The following is a 22,970-nucleotide window of genomic DNA, read 5'->3' as shown; positions in this document are numbered from 1 at the left end:
GCCATTTGTTGCCTATTTATTACCACATTTTACTACTCAGATGTGTCTCTACTGCTTACATACATTGAAAATGGCTGGAATAACCCTACCTGGGCTCCTCTTCTCTCCTTCTCTGGGAAGAAAGAGAAGAAAGGCAAGTAATGATGAGACACATACATACACTTCTAGTTTAGACAAGTGTTGATGTTCATCCAGTCCTTCATTTCCTTACCAGTATACACATTGAATTCAGAGGAATTAAAATAGTATAAATAGAAATGTTGGAATATCTTATGGTAGCCCAAACTTAACACAATTAGATCCAGCAAGGTAAAAGAAAATTTCTGTTGGAAAGATAAAATGTATGTGAGTGCATCATCGTTGTCCTCTTTCCCTACAAGCATATGCCAAAAACCTTCCCAGTGGTTTTCCTATTTTACATTCACCCAATCAAGCCTGCCAGTCCTTCATGTGCTTCTCATCACCAGTTTTTATCAACAGATATTTTAAAATTGCCCAACCTGGTTCTTCTTTGGGGGTAGGGAAGTTGGAGCAAATACTTTTTAATGGATGACCTTTTAATTTTTTTTTCATTTTTACAAATACACGGGAGGATCTGGCAACATTGCCCCCATTGGATGTAATCCTTGGTGCACACTCCTTTATAACAGGTTCCATGATCAGATGACTGAACCCATGATGACAGGTTTCTTTTACCCCATCTTTGTTTCCTATGACCCCCTATGAAGTTATCTGCAAGTACAGAAACATGCCATCTTTTCTTTGTTATGACTTTTTCAAATTACCATGGCCAGATGTACCTTCTTTCCGAGCTCTTGTTGGCTTTTCTTTACTGTAGCCATTACCATGTTACCCATATCAGGAAAAAGTCCCCTGGTCCTTGTCACAAAGATGACACACAGACCTTCAGCTATTAGTCAGCATTGTTGATCATCACTTTTTTAAAGGAAGATCCACAGAAATGCAGAATTTTGCACAGGACTTATTACATCCTCATTTACATATATTGCAAAAAAAAAAGGCAAAAGGACTCATCCAAGTTTTAATCAAACTGTTACTAAATAAGGGATATGGAAATTTTTAAGTTTATATAATGCTATGTCTCTTAGTTCATTTTTGTACATATACAACTGTGATGTGTATACTCTGATCTGATGAAAGATCTCCTAGAAGATGGAGTTCGTTCACATTATGTTGTTCCAAATCTATAATAGTATCCTAAGATTTGACTATAGCCAAAGGATAAGCAAAGTCAACATTTAACACATAAGTAACAGACATCTTCCAGAGTTCAGTCTGCACATCTGCATGGTACTTCCTGAATAATTATGCATCAGCATAATGTGGTTTTAATTTTGCAACTTGGGTGATAGCTCTTCCTTTGTAAATCTCTCAAAACCTCTTTTGTTCCAGACCCCATTAGAACTGATATTTTCTTTAGATTGCTTGATATATAAAGGTCAATAATGTCTTGAGTGCAATAAATGTATCCTTCAAAATCCAACTAGGTCTACAAACCATTGTGCCTTCCTTATTAGTAGGACCTGGCAAAGATACAGTGTATACATACCAAGTACATCTATTCAGTATTGTCTGCTGAAAGTTTTCTATGATACTCTTCCAAGATTTTCCCTTCAAAATTGAACTGAATGCATTACTACAGTACTCATTTCTGCCCCAGCTTCCTTTTCTGATGAGTTTATCATGATAGTATCATTATAATCAATTGATTTAGTGTAGTTAAATGATCAAGTAAAAATTCATCTTTCTAATTTATAGCAGCATGCTAGAGTTTACTAGGATGGATGATACTAGGATGTAGAATGTATACTGTGGTTCTTCTCATAAGAAAGTAGATTAAGCCTGGCCTTCTTTTGACACTGAAATGGAAAACAAAGCTTAAGAAGAAAAATATGCCACTTGAAAATCCTGCATAATTTTTTAAAAGTGAATTTTACTAATTTTACTTTTTGACATAATTACAAGATTTTTTTGTCACAAACCCTATAATCTTTAAGAGGAACTAGATGCAAAACATTTCAGATGCATATTATGGTAACTTTCTAGCTCAGTTAGTCCAATAGTGACCATATCCACAATTAACTCTTCCAATAATCAATCACCTTCCTTGGCAAGGGGTGACCCGAAGTGGGATGATCATTTTTTATCTTGCTCCCTGGACAAAGTAATTGTTCCTGGGTGGAGACACATGACTCGGTTCAGATCAACTAGAGTTCTTTCATTCCATAATGAAACTAGGAAAAAGAAGCGCTTTCTTTTCTGGTCACAAAATAGAATGAATGTGAGCCTGAGGCTTTAATACAGAAGGCAGAAGATTTATCAAGAAAGGTAGCCTGAGAGAGTGACAGCAACACATAAAATGAAGGAATGAAAAGGAGTATGAGAGAAAGAGAAAGAGACAGATAAATACATATATAGAAAGAGAAGAGTTTGTGAATCTCTAGAATCAGTCATCCCCTGAGGTCAGTTGAATCCTGGAGTTTTCTGTGATCTGACAGACAATCCTACTTTTATTCATGCTCTTCAGGCCGAATTTTTCCCCTGGTAACAAAAAGTAGTTATAATTGATAGAGTGATCAAGCTATAGTCCCTGTCAGTTTTAGTCTTGTGAAAACCTCATTAGTATCAATCACCACATTCTGGAAAAGAGGTTCAGATATTAAACAAGAAAAAACTTTAAGGTAAAATACACAATACTAAGTGGGGACCCACAGAGAATAAAATTAAATACTTTATAAATGAAATACCATAAGACTAGGTTCAATCTTCAGCCCTGCAAATAAATAAATAAATAAAATAACAAGGCAAAATTAAGATGAACAAGGTGAAGATTAGAAGATGTTGACACATCTTATTAAAATAAACTTTTCCCAAAAATCACACATACTCAAGTTGAACCTAGGTTTTATAAAATGATATTTTATTTCTCACAGATTTATAAGATAAATCCAAAACCATTATGACTATTTTTCACAATTAATGACAAAATCTTGCTATTCCTAGTTATTGCAGAGACTATGACAGATACTTCAGATGCTATTCATCCTAGATGTAAATAAAACCCACCCTTTTATTCTCAGCTACTTCTCTCTTTCCTGTTTTCTCCTTTCTTAGTTTTATTCTTCTATGATGTGTCAAAATTTTTAATTTGTGGAAGGTTCACATTGTTATATTCTTCTTTGCACACTTGATAATTCACTTCCTCTGAGCACTGAAAAAAAAAAGAGAAACAAGAGATTCCTAGTGGATTGTACAGTGAAAAGAAACTGGAAGGAATGCGGGCATTGGGTAACTAGAGATCTAAACACTGCCGACTTTAGAAGTATGGTCACCATGGAGATGGAGAGCCCAAATAGCAATGTCAGGCCAGCAAAGTTAGTGTATGAGACTTTAACCACCATTTGAGAGTAAGAGAGAACTGGAGGAAATATGATATTCTAATTTGATTTTCCAAGAACTAAAGTATCATCTGAATAAAATAAATTGAAACCTCTGTCAATCTTTGATTGCAACAGTGCAACATATACTATGTGCAGGGTGATACAAGAGAACACACATAGTGCCAAATCAGAGACCATAAACATAAAAGGTATATTCTCTTCCTAGCACTGACCATATTGTATGCAGAGAGAGTAAGATGAGAGAAAGTAGTCCAAAAACTCAAGTCAAAAATGCAGAAATCTAAGATCCTTGGGAAGGGACAAATAATCAAAGATTATGTCTGATAAGAAACAGCACTGATCCAATCCAGTTCTAAGTATACATGATGTTGTCTCTTAGCTCATTTTTGTACACATACACCTGGGAGATATATATGTATATATTTATATATATATATTTATATGTATATATATATAGTGATATGATGAAGTATAGTCTAGAATACCAAATTTGTTCACATTATATTGTTTCAAATCTTTAATAGTGTCTTAAGTCATTGCTATAAGCAAAAGATAAGCAAAATCAACATCTAACATGCATTTATTCTAGTCAGGACCTACTGGATGTTACTCGGGTAACCACTAAAGGTCCAAAACATTTTTACCTACTGACCTTTGCCCTCAGAGACTCTTACCCAAAATCTTCTTCTGGAAATTCTCTTCCTGATAGCATGCTGGATGTTTTGTTGCCATGTTACCATTTTCCATAAAGGTGTCTGTCATGGTTCCACCTAATATTTAAAACTTGAGTAACTGTACCTGCTCAGTTGATGCACCCAAATAGATACATTCAAGGAATGGGCAAGTGCATGAGCCCTTGGATTCTAACCTTTATGAGCCAACAACCAGGTTTTATCTGGTGGTCACTGATATGTTCCATTTGAAGTCTTCCACAGAATCCCACAAATTTCCCTGATTTAATTCCCCTCACAGTGCATTTTAATTATACAATCATGTAGATCCTATCTGCACTGAATACAAAGACAATGACCACAGTAGGAGTCAGTAAATATACAGGCATTACCTCAGATAAGAATCCATATTTCCTGCTTCTCAGATAAGCTGCCTTCAGTTCTATACATTGTATGGACTTTGCCTTCTTCAACCAACTTTTTACCATCAATAGGGTGACAGCGATTAGGCTTTCAACAAGCATTATTTCTCTCAGGGATTCCCTTCAGGAAACCAGGAAGCTTATGTTGCTTTAGTAGGATGAGAACCATAGATTCAGACTTTTTTTGTAATAAAAGCTGGCAATTATGGTGGTTCTATCGTCTGCCTCAAAGGCAGGAATGCAACCTGCTTATGGATTCATTTTCCCAAAGATACTCTTCAGTCACTATTCCATTTCCATTTTATCCACCATTGGATCCATTATTACTGGAATATCTCTCTGACATTACCCAAATATATTTAGTGTTTCAGGTCTCTTACTACATGGATTGCCTTCAATGGTGGGAGCTATTCTCAAGGACAATATTTTCTTGAAGTCACTCTATTAGTTGCTGCCATCAGGTGATTTACAAGTCAAAATATCTGATCCAGTTCTATTTCCCAAGCAAAGAAACATATTCTGAGACAAGAGGCCAAGGATAAAACAAGGGATTTTCAGACAATGGGAATGACAGAGATAGATCATTTCAAAAATTTTATCTTAAAACAAGTCAGGGAGGAAGAGAACTAGTATGAATTCTCCAGAATATTATGGAGGTTTTAATAAGAGAGGAGGCAAGACAGTGCATCAAGTCAGTGAGTTAAAGGGCAGTACTAATCACAAGACCCACAAAGAGACAGAGAATTGCCAGGTACACAAAAGATCCAGGCAGGAAGTCTTAGCCAAGTAGATGATACTTTCAAACTTCTACACCACCAAAAGCATCTACCTGTTTAGTGAGACAAATCCTCTAGGAAGTCATCTGCAGCCCATGACATCTTTCTCAGTGCAGAGAGGATCAGAAAATCCTTCAGAGGATTCAGCTCCCACTCAGAAACATAATTGCTGACCACCAAGATGTCAGAAAGAACAAATCCAAGTTTTCTGTGGACTGCCTCCAGCTGTCATACAGAAATTAAAACACAGGGATTTTGAAATAGTAAAAAAAAAAAAAAAAAAAAATACGGCAATGTCAATTATGAAAGTAACAAAAAGTAGGAGCTTAGCAATAATTTTATTATTATTACAAAAATGAACATCTGACCCCATAAACACTTTCTGGAAGAACTTCATTTGTCAGGTTCTAATATCATGATACTTTTCATTTAGAATACATGTAATAGATTCATTATAAATTAGAAACAAAAATTACAGTTTCTACCATAAAAACTTCTATGAACTTGAAGTATTTTTACCATATGCTAGAGTCCATGATTTTCCTGTTTCTCTTTAAAAATTATTCAGAATAAGTAGAGTTGACTAGACCAATGCTTAACTCTTGCATAGACTAGTTTGTTTCTGTAGCCGAACTGCCTGGTTCACAGTATGGCTCTGTCATTTCTTAGCACTGTCAATAAACATTGGAAATGCTGTATTCTGTGTGCCTTCGCTTTCTCATCTATAAAATGTAGTAATGACAGGATGCATCTCACAAGATTGTTATTAGCATTGAATGAGAAAAATCTATCACATATTTAGTGCTTAATAAATATTAGCTATTATTACATTTTGCAACTGGTGTCCCCATCTCCACATCACTTTTGACTCTATTGTATTCTGCCCACATTGGCAAGCAGATTAGTTTCTGTGCAGTATAACTTTGAACATATTGTTACCCTTTCAAAAAATTGCTATGATTCCCCACAATACACAAATTAAGTAACATTATCTCATGCAAATATTCCTTTCTCATTTTATCTCCCTCTGCAAAGACCTGGCCACCAACTAAATTGAGTAAATTCATGCCTCCAGCCATGATGCTTTCTCCTCCATTGATATATTCACATTCCCCCTATTTGTCTCTTCACTTCTTAAAATATTTCTCCTTGAAAGCCATTTCCCAGTGCCACCTCATTGGAGAAATCTTCCCACATGACATTTTGCTCTAAACTTTGAAGGCACTTTGTTTTTTATTCATTTCATGATATCTCTCATACTTAATCATATCATATAATTTTGTCAATTTTTTCTTATCCATTCTCCAATCCTCTCACCCCACTTATGAAATGATAAACTTTTTAGTGCAGGGGAATTGTTCTAATTATCTGGTATCTAATTAGAGACTATTATACCAGGTTGATCTTAAAGGTAATCAATAATATACTTGATTCAATTAAATTGTAATGAATGAAAATTATTCATTAGTGTCACTGTAAAGATTATATAGATACAGATATAAACACACATATGTCTTGTGTACATTTTGTTACGCCACCTGCAATTCCCCTCAGTGCTTGACAAGGATTCCACTGAGTAATAAAGATGTTTGCAAAGTCTCATCTCCTTGGGAATTCGGTTGCGGGCTTTCCTTCCTTGCTTGCTTATATGTGTAGGTTTACTATTAATATTTTATGTGTTTTCCCTGAAAATAGGGGTCTTAACAGAACCAGGGTTAGAATATAAAACCAGACTTCTAATGGAACAGTGATTTCAGATTTAGTCATTTGCTATGAAACTCTGAGTAACCAAGATTGTTATAAAAAAAAATACAATCCCCTGTTGACTACTCTCAGATGACCTGAAACACATAGGCAAATAATTCCAACCCCATCCGGAAGGATTAACAGGAACAGAAGAAATAAAGGGTTCCTCAGTGTTTAGTTCACACAGTATAAGATGATATATTTGTTACCTTAAAATGTCTAGCATTTCTTAACTACAGCAGTAGTCACACATTTATTCAACCCTACTGAGTTTGCTTTAAACTTTATGATTAGTTAAATATTAATATGTCTTGTTGTTTAGTTATAGGTTATCACAAGTAAGCAATTACTAGAATAATTAGAATATTTCATTGTCTAGTCTAGTAATGATCATACAAAGTATTTTTGTTTTTCTCCTTGTGACCTTTCCCTGTTCTGAAAAAACATGTGTAACTGCCTACCTTTTAATGTATAAAAAGCTGGCTGGGAAAAATAAAATTTAGAATTTAGCATCCATTCCTTGAGTTTGTATTGCTTTGTTCTTCACCACGCCGACGCCTACTCCATCACCTGAGACCACTATGACCCCTGCTAGGGCTGGACCCCAGCAACATTTACCTTTTAAAAGTTGGGAAATGAGTCCCAATTACCTAAGAAGTTATTTTAATTCTTCTTAAACTCAGTATATGTCTATTTTGTTTTTATATACAGCAATGTCATGTGATCATAGAGACATATCCAAAAGCATGTGTTTACATGAAGCATAACTTATTACCTTGAGTTTCACAGGCACACAGCTATAGATGTCTGGAAAGTCACCTGCTGTAATCAGATCCAAGCAATCCACATGAGTGAGCAAAGCCATCTGTACCACGCCTATGTCAAACAGACACTTACTGTTTTTATCATTACATACAGCATCAGTATTCTTAAGTTAATCAACTGTCAACCAGATCATAAGTTCCCCATGGAGCAATTTTAGATTTGGGAAGTTGTCCCACATCCACCCCTCAAAAAATATTCTCCTGGACTATTCATAGTACCTGGAATTTCTCTGACATGGGATATCCCTTCATTGCATTCCATGGTAAGAAATGAAAATTCCAATAAAACCACAACGTGGGAAAGGTAAGTAAAATTTATGCTACAATATTGCTAACTAATTTTATAGAGAAAAAAAAACAAGGGCTCTAATGAAGGTGATAGGGAGAAAAGACATTTAAGAAGGAGACAGAATGCATTAGGACTTCATAAATAAACCATTCCTGCCTCACAATTTTAGCAAGCACCTCTTCATACACCACAGTTGTAAGATTTTAAATTTCAGAGGGCAGATAAATCAATCATTTCCCTTTTTCTAACGATCAAATTTGTGACACACTGGCTCATTCCCACTCAAAATTGGTAAGGCCAAAAAAAGTCAAAGTGGGGCGTCTTCACTCTCTGATCCTTTCTTTTTCCATTCTCCAGTCTTTCTGCTGCCTCCTCCTACAAACATTTTACTTTTCCGATTATTTTTCTTTTTCTCGCTGTTAAGTAGTAGTTAGTAATGGACATGAAGTAAAAAGCAAGGTCACATATGTTTTTCAAATTGCTTTTTTTTTTTTTTTTTCTGGTGCCAGGGATCAAATTTAGGGCCTCACACATCCTAGGAAAATACCACTGGGCCACATTCCCAGCCCCTTTAAGTTACTTTTAAAGTTTCCATAAATTCCTTCCAAGGAAGATGTGTAAGCAACTTGTAGCAGATAATTTGCAGAAAAACATTACAATGCACGGACCTTGAGAATAAGCAAACAGAAGCAAAAGGGGCTAATTGGGGAGCTAACTAGGGAAACATCAAGACAGAAAGATTAAAGGGACTAACTCTTGACAGTGTCCACTGAGGTCAGGGTAAAGCTAGGCATTGTGGTCACAGGTATCTCTCTATATTTCAGAAGGGACATTTCTTTAGTAACACAGACACAATAAGGTAACTCCTGTCCAGTCACTGACCCCAGCATCCACATTAACATAGGATCAACTATAGGATGAAGACCCCTGAATAGGAGGACCACAATGACAATTCCACAAAGAACCAAGTAGCGTTAAAAATTCCATGCCCTGATGTGAAGGAGTTGAACTCCTGATTGCCAAAGAGTGCACAAGGGAGACCCCAATGTGTGTGTGTGTGTGTGTGTGTACTGATTATATTGATTAAAAAATTGAGGCAAAGAGAGATCATGAACCAGGAGAGATTCAAATTTGTAATTACTTAAATCCTTCATCCTACCCTACCCCCAAAACATTCTACAATAAACTCTAGTCAATTACCCTTAGTAGCAAAGTAGAATGAGACTCACCACATTTTATCACCTCCTTTTGAATTCTCTTGATCTTTGCTACCATCTCAGGAGAGAGTTGTTCAACAGAGCTGGCATCAAACACAAATGCCACACAGTGGATTCTGTCCTTCAGTGATGGGGAATGAATGTAGTTAGGATGCCTTGATGTGATTGGTTCCATGGAATTAAACTGTAAGGCAGAAATAAAATAATGTATTAATCAACGAATATTTATGAATATATGCTATGCACCAGGAACTGTACAAGTGAACAAAACAGTGAACGAAAGAGACAAATCTCTAATATTACAAGGTTAACTATCATGGTCATTTTGCAAGTAGCTAGCTGCCCTTTCACCTCATCAGATAAGCTTCTATGTGAGCAAGGGACATGCAATCTGAGGGCTAGAAAAAGGCAGTTAGTCTAGAGAAAGTATTCTAGATGGAAGAAGCAATGTGGGGAAAGATGGATGTAAAAGAATTCACAGAAAGGTAGTATAATCAGGCAGAGAGTAAGGAGGGGAAATGATTCAAGATGTGATGGATGTCTTTACTCTTGAACTAGCAATTGCTCTGCTGGGATGTCCCACAGATAAGAGTAGTAAAATGCAAAACCATAAACAGATAGACAAGACTGTTCACCATAGGACTATTTGTAGCAGTAAAAGTCTGATATATGCATAAAATATAGTGTTCCACCACTTCTCTTAAGAAAAGGAGAAGCACAAAGCTATATGTATTTTCTTATATATTAAAGAAATAAACTGTAAATCTTGCATGTTTACTTACAGAAAGAGGGAAAAATTATTTAAAGGGGCATGGAAAGAAGATAGATTCCTTGAATACAAAGGAAAGAACTTGCTCTTTCAACAGTTCATAAAATAGACAAAAATTCATGCATATTTCTGAGCTTTTCCCTTTCCATCACTATCCAATCTGCAGATATGGGGAAGTTTCTCTTTTGTATGTGAAATAATGAGGAACAAAAAAAACAGAATATCACCATTTTCACACCCTCATTAATAAATGGATATAGGCATTGAGCAAGGATAACATCAGAGAAGCAAGAAAACCCAAAACATGCATGTCCTCCCAGAAGCAACCACCATCTATGAAGTAGGATCTGACTCAGAATACATCTCCATATTCAAATGCCAAATGGTCAGAATCTACAGAAAATAAAGGACTATGTAAAACTACCCAGAGGGATATGAAGAGTAGAAAGTTCAGACTACATAGATGTCTACAGAATGTCCAACCAGATATCTTAAAACAAATTTTAAGGAAAAAAAACCATATAAACACAGAATATATAGGCTAAAAGAGATGGAATACATTTGAGTTATTTTTCAGAAAATCTGTTTAAAATGCCTGATACTGGGCTGGTCTTGTGGCTCAGTGGTAGAATGCTCACCTAGCATGTGTGAAGCACCAGGTTTGATCCTCAGCACCATATAAAAATAAATAAATAAAATAAAGGTATTGGGTCCATCAATAACTAAAAAATGTTTATAAAATAAAATAAAAATAAAATGCCTGACACTTTTTTTAAAAAATTTTTTAGTTGTAGGTGAACACAATGCCTTTATTTTATTTTTGTGTGGTGCTGAGGCTCGAACCCAGGGCTTCACACATGCAAGTTGAGCATACTACCACTGAGCCACAACGCCAGCCCTGCCTGATACTTTTATAAGACAATTAGAGATCTGAATATTAAGCAGTATTTGATGAGGACCAAATGAACATGTTAGATGTGATAAGGAAGTTTGTCTGTGTTTAAGGAATGATATATGCCCCTATATATTTATTTCTATGCTTATAAATGTATATTCAACTATAGATAAAATATTAGAATTTCTTTGATTTGCTTCAATATAACACAGGAGAAAAGAAGATGAGTAAACACAGATGAAACAAAACTTGGATATGAGTCAAATTTTTTGAAGCAAAGTACCTGGTATTCATTAATCCATTTTTTCTACTTTCATGTAAGTTTAAAATGTTCTATAATAAAAGGTTTATTTTTTAAAAGAACACTTCAAATGAACCTATTCAGTACCTACAAGTTAACCCTATTTTAAAGAATGAAATAAATTTGCACAAACAGAAAATTAAGTCTATGTTTCTGAATAGATACACTGGATATGTAAATATATGAATAAACTTTCAACATGAAAATGTTAATAAAATTTCAGTCAAAATAACAACAAATCAAGCACAAACAATCAAACAAAACACAAGCATTTTACTTCAAAAAGAATACATTTGAGAATTGTCAAGGAAAATAAAAGCCATAAATAAGTAATAAATGTGACTTATCCATTAATTTATCAAGAAACAATTGACTGCTATGGTAATTAAAAGTTAAGCAATATGGAAAATTAAAATGATATCATAAAGGAATAGATAAATACATCAATAAACAAACCAAAGAATAAACAAACAGATCCCTATGCATATTTGGTAAAGAAAAGATACAAAAGACATTCAATGAAAGATGTTGCCAAGATTGTGCATTTGGTTCAAGGAAAATTAATGATTTATGCAAGATCTCAATGTTTATGAAGATGAACTTGATATTTTTAAAAAATACAAAAAGACTTAACATGATTCTGTAATCTAACTCTTCCTCTGACCTTGTACACTGACAGTGCTCAGCATGAACACCCTGAGAACATAAAAATGAAAGACACACACCTTCTTTAGGTGGGGCTACTAATGAAATTACTATAGAGTGGTGGCTTTGACAACAAATATTTATTTCTCATAATTCTGGAGATGGTGAAGTCTAATAGCAAGGTACCAGAAGATTTGGTGTCTGGTGATGTTCCTCTTCCTGCTTCGCAGACAGTTACCTTTGGCTGTGTCCTTGAAAGCAGAGAAGATGTCTCCAATTGTCTCCCAAAGGCCCCACCTTCAAACTATCACTTTGATGATTGGGTCTTCAACATATGAACTTTGTGGGGGTGGGGGACACAAACCTTCAGTCCTCAGCACCCAGTGCTAAGATGCTCAAAAAGGCAGAAGAATTTCTGAAATTACTCAACTTACAAGCTTCTACACTGGCCCCAGGCTACCTACCTTCAGACTTCTGTTACATAAGAAAAATTACCTTATGGAAAATTGACCAGAATTTATGGCTATTATGAAAGCCATGACAGAAAGTCCTTTGAATTATTTTTATTCTTTGTAAAATTTACCACTAAAAATGAATTTTAGCAAGTATATTTTCAAAAGATAAGTGCTGGCGCACTAAGTTAAGAGAGACTGATGTCATGGATAGTGCAAAAATACACATCTTGAAAATCAATTATAATTTCTTAATGATTAGCTAAATCTTACCTGATATCTGTCAGGAATGTGGCCTTTCAAGATGTAGACTATGTCTTCCACACATAGGCCTGACTTCTCACTCAGCCCCAGAGAGTCACACAGAATAAAGGACAGGCATCGACCGTCATTCCCATCCTTAATGGAATATGTCCTGTACTAAAAAGGAATGAACAAACTTCAAAAATACATTGTTTGTTGTAAACTGAGATAAAGTCTACATGGGATGAAGCTAATCTGCAAAAGGCTTTTCAAAAATAACTCCCTGAACAAAGGAGAAAAGTCTGGGTAGCCTAGAATACACTCACCTTCGTAGATATCCCAGTTGGGTCAGAGCCCACCAGAGACTGACAGGTCACATGGCCTCGAAAAACAGATTTCACTGAGTTGATAAAGCTAGATTTCCCAGCTCCAATTGGACCAAGCAGCAGAATTCTTATTTGGTGAACCATTTCTTCATTCGGATCATAAGTATTCATTTCAGACAGCAAGATCCTCCTGAGTCTATTTAAACACAATTTTTTACAACTGACTGAGGTTAGGTCACATGAGTTTACCATAAATTTTCACAGAATTAATTTGTTTTCATATGTATATTTTTTATTATTAGCAGTTTTCTTCTTGCATACAGACATAAGACTACCCTATTTTAAATCCTGTTGTAAAAGAAGGAAAAGCAAAAATAACGCTTGAAACTAAATTCAGACATAAAACTTTTCAGACTCAAGCTAAAAGACCGTATATCATTAGGATTAAACATCAGCTATTAAACATGAAGATAAATAAATCAATAAAAAACTTCAAAAATCACAATATAATATATAACTTTTGAAGTTCATGGAAGTAAAGCATTTCTAACATGTTCTTATAGGTTATTAATAGATTTTCTCTGACAACCATTTCTTCCACAGCAGTTCTCTGAAGTAAGCAAAAACAGACATTCCATCAAATGATTTTTTCAAGTATACAACAGAATTTATTCTCTCTACTCAATGTTCTTTTCTTTACTAAAGCAAAATTATTTCACAAATATACTTTTAATCTATTTTTGACAATCTGCAGATTATCTGTGATAATGTGTTGCCATTTTTTATTGATGGAACCTATCATAAAATAAGCAAAAAATAATGAACAGAACAGTAGAATGTTAAAAACATTAACTTACTTAATGACTCCTTCTTGCTTTCTTTTGTCCAATAAATCTAGAGGAAATAAAGAATAATGTAGATTATGAATTGTTAAATGACTGAATGAATATGAAGGAATTCACTAGGGACAAATGCATAAATCACCTTGCCATCAGAACAGTGCAGTATAGTAAAAAAACAGGTTGAGGAAATGCTGGCAAATCTCATTAACATCATCATTCTTCTTTGCAAAGAAGAGAGCTAGGGGCAAGATGGGCACTGGAAGATGGTGTCTTCAGATCCTTCTTAACCCAACTGCTCATCAGCAGTGGGCAGTTCACTAACATGGACCTTGCAGGTGGGGGTGCATTCTGAAGCTAGAGCAAGAGGAATGTAGAGGTGAGAGAAAGACTGGGATTGCTCTAAGGTATTTTCCCTTTAAAAAATCCAACAAGTGTGAGAAGATAATGCACAGAGGCACTCAAATAGGAAACAAAAAAAATCGGATTTTTTTCGAAACCTGCTATCAACAATTGGAGCTCTAGGACTGTCAGGTCAGTAGACTTTTTCCCCTCACTCCAGCAGAAGAAAAGACAGGCCCAGTGATGTGGCAATCAGAGCACAGCAAGTGGTTGGCATGTGCAGAGGACTTCATCCAGACCCCTGAGTTTCAGACTCAGAGGTTTTGCTTCTCAGAAAGAGACACTGTTTTGTTGTGAATTTAAAACTGGGAGGATTAGGTTTAGACATACTGGCAATTCTCTGAACTACAGAAAAAGAACATTATGTGGAAAACTTACAAATATGGCCACATGTAAAGTGACAAAGTAAACTTTATTAGATTACTAAAAGTTGAAATCATAGACTTCATCAGTGACTATGAAAACTGGAGAAGAATAATTATTGATGCAACTTCTTGGGATTTTTACAAAGCATTTTCTTAAATAAATATATTAACCAAAAAGAAATGTAAAACCAAAATTATAAATACGTATCAATTCACAATAGGAACACCTGTCAACTTTGTGATAAAAATACATTTCATTAATAACAAGAAAGAAGAAAAGTTTTGAAAATAGAACATAGGAACAGAAAAAAATAAGGGAACAAATCTTAGGAATATAAAAACAAATATTTAATAAAGAAATTTTAAAACTTGTAAAAGGTGAATAGTTAATATGATGATTATTTTAAAATGTGAAATAAATTACCAAAGTAATCAAAGAAAGTCAAATTCACTAGATGTTGTACCACCACCCCCACATATCAACATAGTACATTTTAAAACTGTTAATATGAAGCATTAGAGAAGATCTGAAGTACACAGAAACTCGCATATACCATTTGTCATAACAGAAATAGGTACAACTACTTGAAAAATTTTGTCAGTTTCCACTGAAGCTGAACATAAGTATATGTTATATAACCTTGTAATTTCATTCTTGCATTCTCTGAAAATATGTATAGGTGTGAATCATGTACAAAAGTATTTATAGCCCTGAACTGGAAAACTCAAATGTTCATTAACAGAAATTGCATTAAAAAAAAAATTGATGGATTCATCACAATGTACTCTGTGAAAATGAAAAGGAATGAATGAATGTACAATAAGGATGACTCACTATGCAGAGACAGAGTTAGAACAGCTGAATTATGATGCCTTCACTTACTGTGCTAGGGAATACTCTCAGGGAAAGAAAAAAAAAGACAAGTGACCTAGATCAATCTCCTTATAAACATGCTTAAAATTTTACGTCCTGGTAAATAATCTAATGATATTTGCTTCAAGGAAGAGTACCCACCTTTTGAGTATCCTTAAAGGATGACAAAGAATTACATACAGTAAATAAATGTGGCGCTCATGGATTTACAGTGTATACCTTAGTGGACAATGCCACGTAAGGTTGTGTATATGGGTTCCACAATCTTACCACCCTCCCATGCGTAAGGTGGCCCATAAACTTCATTTAACAACCCTGTCCATTCTTACTTAAAAAACCCATGCCCAGGACCATGATCACCCAGTCCCCACCACTTCTGAGACACCTGCCACGCCCCATGCCTACTCAGCACTGGAGTTGCCTGGGCTGCAGCTCCCCAGTGTGTTTGGAGTCTGGTGCAGACACTTTGAATTAACCCTGAGGGCATGGTCACCATCTCTGGTTAGAGCAGCTCCTGTCCTGAGACACCTACAGGAGACTGGAGGCCTTTTAACAAGTACCATGCTCGCATGGAGAGTCTGAGGACTGGAAGGTTTGCGTGGTGGTTGACTGTGAACAATAGATTTTTTTTTTTAATTTTTAATTTTTCTTTCTTTTTTTTTTCTCACTCTATTTTCTTTTATTCACCTATTTCTTCGGAGTCTCTCCCTTTTCTCATGCTAAACACCAACTTCTTTTGATCCCACTCTCATTCTTCCCTTGATCTGGTACCTCTGTTTACTCACTTCTTATCCCTTAATGGTTCCATCCTACACCCCTCTCCATCCTCTTCGTCCACCACTAGAAGTTGTAGAGTTCATTGCAAGCCTATTGGCTATACTGTAGATAATAATCATACTCATCCTATCTGTTTATTACAATACTGTTAACGTCTTTATAAGGGTTATCTGCTGTAGGGTTGCATATTATTTATATTGGGTGCTGCTAATATTGATCTCCCCCTCAAAGGAGAGATATTGGAAACCTGCAGGGCCACAATGAGCCTACAGGGGGAAACTGCAATACCTCAGATTTTCACCACTAGGGAGGAATATACACAAATAACATGTAAAAACAGGGAGGAAAGTGTCCTTAACAAACCAAGATGCTATATTGATAGAATACAAAGACAGCATGGCAGTAGAAATGACAGAAAAGGAGTTTAGAATCTACATAATTAAAATGATCCATGAAGCAAAAGATGAGATAAGAGAGCAAACACAGGCAATGCATGATTACTCCAACAAATAGATAAAAGAACAAATGCAGGAAGCAAAAGAGCACTTCAATAAAGAGAGATTTTGTGAAAAAAAGAAAAGAAATACTTGAAAGAAACAATAAACCAAATTAAAAACTCATTAGAAAGCATCACCAACAGAATAGATCTCATGGAAGAGAGAAGCTCAGACAATGAAGACAAAATATTTAATCTTGAAAGTAAAGTTGACCAAACTGAGAAGATGAACAGAACCTCCAAGAATTTTGGGATATCATGAAAAGAACACATTTAAGAATTATTGGGATTGAGGAAGGCACAGAGATACAAACCAAAGGAATGAAAAACTGTTCAACAAAATATCAAAAAATTTCCCAAACCTGAAGAATGAAATGGAAAAAAAAAAAAAAAACTACAGGAGGTTTACAGAACACCAAATGCACAAAATTACAACAAATCCACACCAAGACACATTATAATGAAAATAGTTCACAAACAAAATAAAGATAGGATTTTAAAGGCTGTGAGAGAAAAGCATCAGATTACATATAAGGGGAAAACAATACAGATATCTGCAGATTTCTCAGCCCAGACCCTAAAAGCTAGAAGGGCCTGGAACAACATATTTCAAGCTCTAAAAGAACATGGATGCCAAACAAGAATCTTATATCCAGCAAAATTAACCTTCAGATTTGATGATGAAATAAAATCTTTCCACCATAAACAAAAGTTAAAAGAATTCACAAATACAAAGCCTGCACTGCAGAACAGTCTCAGAGAAATATTTCGTGAGGAGGAAGTGAAAAACAACAATACAAGTCAGCAAAGGGAGGAACTACCCTAAAGGGAAAAGCCAATCAAAGGAGAAACCAAGTCAAGTTAAAAACCAAAAATAAGCCAAAATGACCAGGAATACAAATCATATCTCAATAATAACTCTGAATGCTAATGGTCTAAATTTATTAATCAAAAGACATAGACTGGCAGATTGGATGAAAAAGAAAGGCCCAACAATATGCTGCCTTCAAGAGATTCATCTCATAGGAAAAGACATCCACAGATTAAAGGTGAAAGGTTGGGGGGGAACATATCATGCACATGGACTCAGTAAAAAAGCAGGGGTCTCCTCTGTCCTCATATCAGATAAAATGGAATTCAAACCTAAGTTAGTCAAAAGGACAAAGAAGGACATTTCATCCTGCTTCAGGGAACCATAAACCAGCAAGACATAATGATTTTAAATATTTATGTCCCAAACAATGGAGCATCTAAGTACATCAAACAACCCTTCTCAATTTCAAGAATCAAATCAACCAAAACACAATAATACTGGGAGACTTTAACACACCACTCTGACCACTGGATAGATCCTCCAAACAAAAACTGAACAAAGAAAAACTACAGAATTAAATAATACAATCAATGATATGGACTTAATGTACATGTATAGAGCATTTCATCCATCATTGAGTGAATACACTTTCTTCTCAGCAGCACATGGATCCTTCTCCAAAATAGGCCATATGCTATGCCAAAATAGACCATAAGCAGCCATTAGTAATACAAAAAAGAGAGATACTACCTTGTATTCTATCAGACCAAAATGGAATGTAATTAGAAATTAATGATAAAATAAAAAACAAAAACTACTCCTACACCTGGAGACTAGATAATATGCTATTGAATGATGCAATGATAACAGAAGACATCATGGAAGAAATAAAAAAATTCTTAGATGTAAATGAGAATAACACCACAGCATATCAAAATCTCTGGGACACTCTGAAAGCAGTCCTAAGAGGAAAGTTTGCATTGAGCTCATACATTAAAAGAACAAAAAGTCAACAAATAAATGATGTAACATTACATTTCAAAGTCCAAGAAAAAGAACAGATCAACACCAAAAGTAGTAGAAGACAGGAAATGATTAAAATCAGAGCTGAAATCAATGAAATTGAAACAAGAGAAACAATTTAAAAAATTGACAAACAAAAAGTTGGTTCTTTGTAAAAGTAAACAAAAGTGATAAACCTTTAGCCACACTAATGAAGAGAAGGAGAGAGAAAACTCAAATTACTAGAATTCATGTTGAGAAAGGAGAAATCACGACAGACACCATTGAAATACGTAACATAATTAGAAGTTACTTTGAAAATCTATACACCAACAAAATAGAAAATATCAAAGACATTGACAAATTTTTAGAGATATATGATCCTCCCAAACTGAACCAGGAAGATAAACACAATTTAAACAGATCAATTTCAAGCACCGAAATAGAAGAAGCCATCAAAAGTCTACCAAGCAAAAATCCCAGAACCAGATGGATTCTCAGTCAAATTCTATAAGATCTTTAAAGAACTATTACCAATACTCCTCAAAGTATTCCAGGAAATAGAAAAGGAAGGAACCCTTCCAAACTCATTCTATGAAGATAGTATCACTCTGATACCAAAACCAGACAAAGACGCATCAAGGAAAGAAAACTTTAGACCAATATCCCTGATGAACATAGATGCAACAATTCTGGCAAATCACATTAAAAAAATATTAAAGATAGTGCACCGTGATCAAGTTGGGTTTATCCAAGGGATGCAAGGTTGGTTCAATAAACGTAAACCAATAAAAGTAAATCATCACATCAATAGACTTAAAGTTAAGAACTATATGATTATCTCAATAGATGCTGAGGAAGCATTTAATAAAATATAGCACTCCTTCATGCTTAAAACACTAGAAAAAATAGGGATAGTTGGAACATGCCTGAACATTGTAAAGTCTACCTATGCTAAACCCACAGCCAACATCATTCTCAATGAAGAAAAACCGAAAGCATTCCCTCTAAAAACTGGAACAAGCCAGGGGTGCTGTCTTTCACCACTTCTATTCAACACTGTCCTTGAAAATCTAGCCAGAGCAATTAGGCAGACCAAAGAAATTAAAGGGATATGAACAGGAAAAGAAGAACTCAAGCTATCACTATTTGCCAATGACATGATTCTAAAAGGATCCAATAAACTCCACTAGAAAACTTATAGAACTAATAAATCCAGCAAAGTAGCAGGATACAAAATCAATATGCATAAATCTATGCATTTCTATTCATAAGAGATGAATCCTCTGAAAAAAGAAATGAGGAAAACCACTCCATTCACAATAGCCTCAAAAAAATAAATAAAAAAAATACTTGGGAACCAATCTAAAAAAAGAGGTGAAAGAACTCTACAATGAAAGCTACAAAAGACTAAAGAAAGAAATTAATGAAAACCTTAGAAGATGAAAAGATCTCACATGTTCTTGGATAGGCAGAATTAACATTGTCAAAATGGTCATTCTACCAAAGGCACTATACAAATTCAATGCAATTCCACTTAAAATCACAATGACATTCCTCATAGAAATAGAGAAAGCAATCATGAACTTCATCTGGAAGAATAAGAGACCCAGAATAGTCAAAGCAATCCTGAGCAGAAAGAATGAAGCAGGAGGTATCACAATACCAGTCCTTAAACTATACTACAGAGCAATAGTAACAAAAATGGCATGGTATTGGCACCAAAATAGACAGGCAGACCAATGCTACAAAATAGAAGACACAGAGACAAATCCACATGAATATAGTTACCTCATACTACACAAAGAAGCCAAAAACATACAATGGAGAAAAGATAGCCTGTTCAACAAATGGTGCTGGGAAAACTGGAAATCCGTATGCAGTAAAATGAAATTAAAACTCTTATCTCTCACTCTGCACAAAAGTCAACTCAAAATGGATCAAGGACTTAGGAATTAGACTAGAGACTCTCTACCAAATAGAAGGCAAAGTAGGCCCGAAGCTTCATCATGTTGGTTTAGGATCAGACTTAATTAACAAGAATCCCAAAGTACAAGAAACCAAAGCAAGAATCAATAGATGGGATGGATTCAAACTAAAAAGCTTTTTCTCAGCAAAGGATACAATCAATAATGTGAAAAGAGAGCCCACAGAGTGGGAGAAGATCTTTTCCACATGTACTTCAGGTAGAGCGTAAATCTCCAAAATTTATAAAGAACTTATAAAACATGACACCAAAAATACAAGAACCCAATCAAAAACAGGTCAAGGAACTGGACAGACACTTTACAGAAGGTGATATACAGGCGATTAATAAATATATGAACAAATGTTCAACTTCTCTGGTGATTAGAGAAATGCAAATTAAAACAACTCTAAGATCTCATCTCACTCCAATTAGAACGGCTTTTATCAAGAACACGAACCATAACAGATGTCCTTTAGTAGAGAAGTAAAGAAATTAATCGTCATCTTTTGATCTGGTGGAAAACTCCACCTGGGAAGCAACCTAAATGTCCATGATTGGATGAATCAGTTTTAAAGTGTGGTACACACACAATGGAATATTATTTAACTGTAGAAAAGAAGGTGATCCTGACATTAGTGACAGCAGGTATGGACCTGAAGTGTTATGCAAAGTGTAAGCCAAATAGCAGGACAAATACTCATGATCCTACTTCTATGAGGAATCTAAAATAGTCAAATTCATACAGGCTGAGAATAATGGCTGTGGCTGTCAGGGCCCACAGAGAAAAGAGAGAGGGAGAGATGCAGACTGAAAGATAGTTTAGTTGTGCAAAATATTTAAGTCTTAAAGGTCTACTACAGAGCGTAATGCTTATAGTTCATGATACTGTGTAGTACACTTAAAAATTTAAGAGGGTACATCTCTATACACACACACACATATGTATGTACATACATATGTGTATATATATATATGTATACATCTCCATGGTTGAGTCATATATATGTTGTGTGTATGTATATATAATATACATAATATATATAATACATATACATACACACAACATATATATAATATATACATACACACACACACACACACACTTCTTTTTTAATAATCATTGTTTTTTAGCAAGCAATTTGTAGCCAGATTTCATTGTGGACTATCTATCCAGAGAACAGGGCAACTGAAGAGGTCACTTCTCCTTAAGGAGGCAGATCAACTGGAAACCTACCAACATAAGAAGAAGAATCTACATAGAATTGGATCATCTGATTAAACCTACCTTCACATCGAAAAACTTCACATTCCTGAAAGGAAGCAGTACAATTTTCAGGTAGTCCAAGTTCTTCACTTACTTTTGAGCTCATGGCCACCACTTTGTGGCGTAGATATATACAGAACCCAGCAGAAGGATTCTTAAAATCCAGACGTTTTTGATTGAAGTCTGATAATGGCAAATACCTGTCATAGATCAATATCTCTGGTATATGTGATCCTATTTTATATTCCAAAATCTCAGTCTCTTGAAGTACAAAAAGGATGATAGGAACTTCCCTGTTTTCCTGGTAACTGTGTTGCACGTATGCTCCAGTAACATCATTTTCACTGTAAATCACTATTATTATAGGTCCTTGGTTACAGCATTTCTGAAACAAATTCTTAGCACTGAATCCATGGACACTAGCCTTATAAAGAAGGCTAAACTGCTTTCCTCCAAAATGATTTTGCAGTCTCTTTTCTTGCAACCACGTCAAACGAGTTGTCAGAGCCATACTTCTCAATCTGATGAAAAATCCAATATAGTTTCCATTAAATATTGCAAACAGACCCATGTACTTCCAAAAGCTCACAAAGCTCACATTGATTTTTCTTATTAACATAACATGGGAAATGAACAAACACAAGGTAAGCGGGTAGCAAGATAAAGCATTACCTAGCTTTTTATTCTAAATGATTAGTTTTAGAAAATAAAATTGATTGTTTAAGCAGCAATTTACCTGTTAGAAGAGCCTGCAGGAAGACTGCAACCCAAGAATGCTGCTCTCGCCAGAAGGCAAAGCAGGCACAAAATGGGAGGAGTAAAGGCTAGGCAGCAGCAGCCGTGCAGTTTCAGAGACTTAGGAAAGGAAACCGAAACTCAGCAAGCCCCGCCTAACTGGCTGCATGCCTGCTTCCCTCAGTGAAGGACCCTTAAGTGATCCAGTGCATTTAGACAATAAAGTTAGATAAAAATAATATTAGGAAAACCTAGACATTGATAGAAGAGGGAGGAAAACATATCAGTTCACTGATAAAAGATTTTTTTTTTTTTTTTTTTTTTTTTTTTTTTTGTGCTGGGGATTGAAACCAGGGTCTCATGCTTACAAGGTAAGCACTCTACCAGCTGAGTTATATCCCCAGCCTGATCTAAGAATTTTTTAAAGAAAATTCA

At 35.1% G+C, this 22,970-nt stretch overlaps 1 protein-coding gene across 1 annotated transcript; it reads right to left on the bottom strand.

Annotated features, from left to right (window-relative positions):
* Positions 1-2,920: 2,920 nt before the first annotated feature.
* On the bottom strand, positions 2,921-22,663 carry IFI44 (interferon induced protein 44). Its single transcript, XM_079102846.1, has 9 exons — positions 22,537-22,663; positions 21,822-22,321; positions 13,856-13,892; positions 12,999-13,194; positions 12,703-12,849; positions 9,380-9,551; positions 7,813-7,913; positions 5,345-5,516; positions 2,921-3,232 (listed from the first exon to the last, which is right to left on the bottom strand). Exons 2-8 carry the CDS (start codon positions 22,309-22,311, stop codon positions 5,349-5,351), a joined length of 1,311 nt encoding a protein of 436 aa, XP_078958972.1. The 5' UTR covers positions 22,312-22,321; positions 22,537-22,663; the 3' UTR covers positions 2,921-3,232; positions 5,345-5,348.
* Between the last annotated feature and the right edge of the window lie 307 nt (positions 22,664-22,970).

Source organism: Sciurus vulgaris, assembly GCF_902686455.1.
Source record: "Sciurus vulgaris genome assembly, chromosome: 1".
NCBI classification, from domain to species: Eukaryota; Metazoa; Chordata; class Mammalia; order Rodentia; family Sciuridae; genus Sciurus; species Sciurus vulgaris.
The sequence above is the reverse complement of the archived record's forward strand: the minus strand, read 5'-3'. Positions and strand labels throughout refer to the sequence as shown.

Excerpts from the sequence above, each read along its gene's own strand:
- IFI44 (XM_079102846.1), bottom strand. The coding sequence starts at position 22,311 with ATGGCTCTGACAACTCGTTTGACGTGGTTGCAAGAAAAGAGACTGCAA. Across the intron at positions 13,893-21,821 it reads TGAAGTTTTTCGATGTGAAG|ATTTATTGGACAAAAGAAAG; the intron begins GTAGGTTTAATC and ends TATTTCCTCTAG. Across the intron at positions 12,850-12,998 it reads CAACTGGGATATCTACGAAG|TACAGGACATATTCCATTAA; the intron begins GTGAGTGTATTC and ends ATTCCTTTTTAG.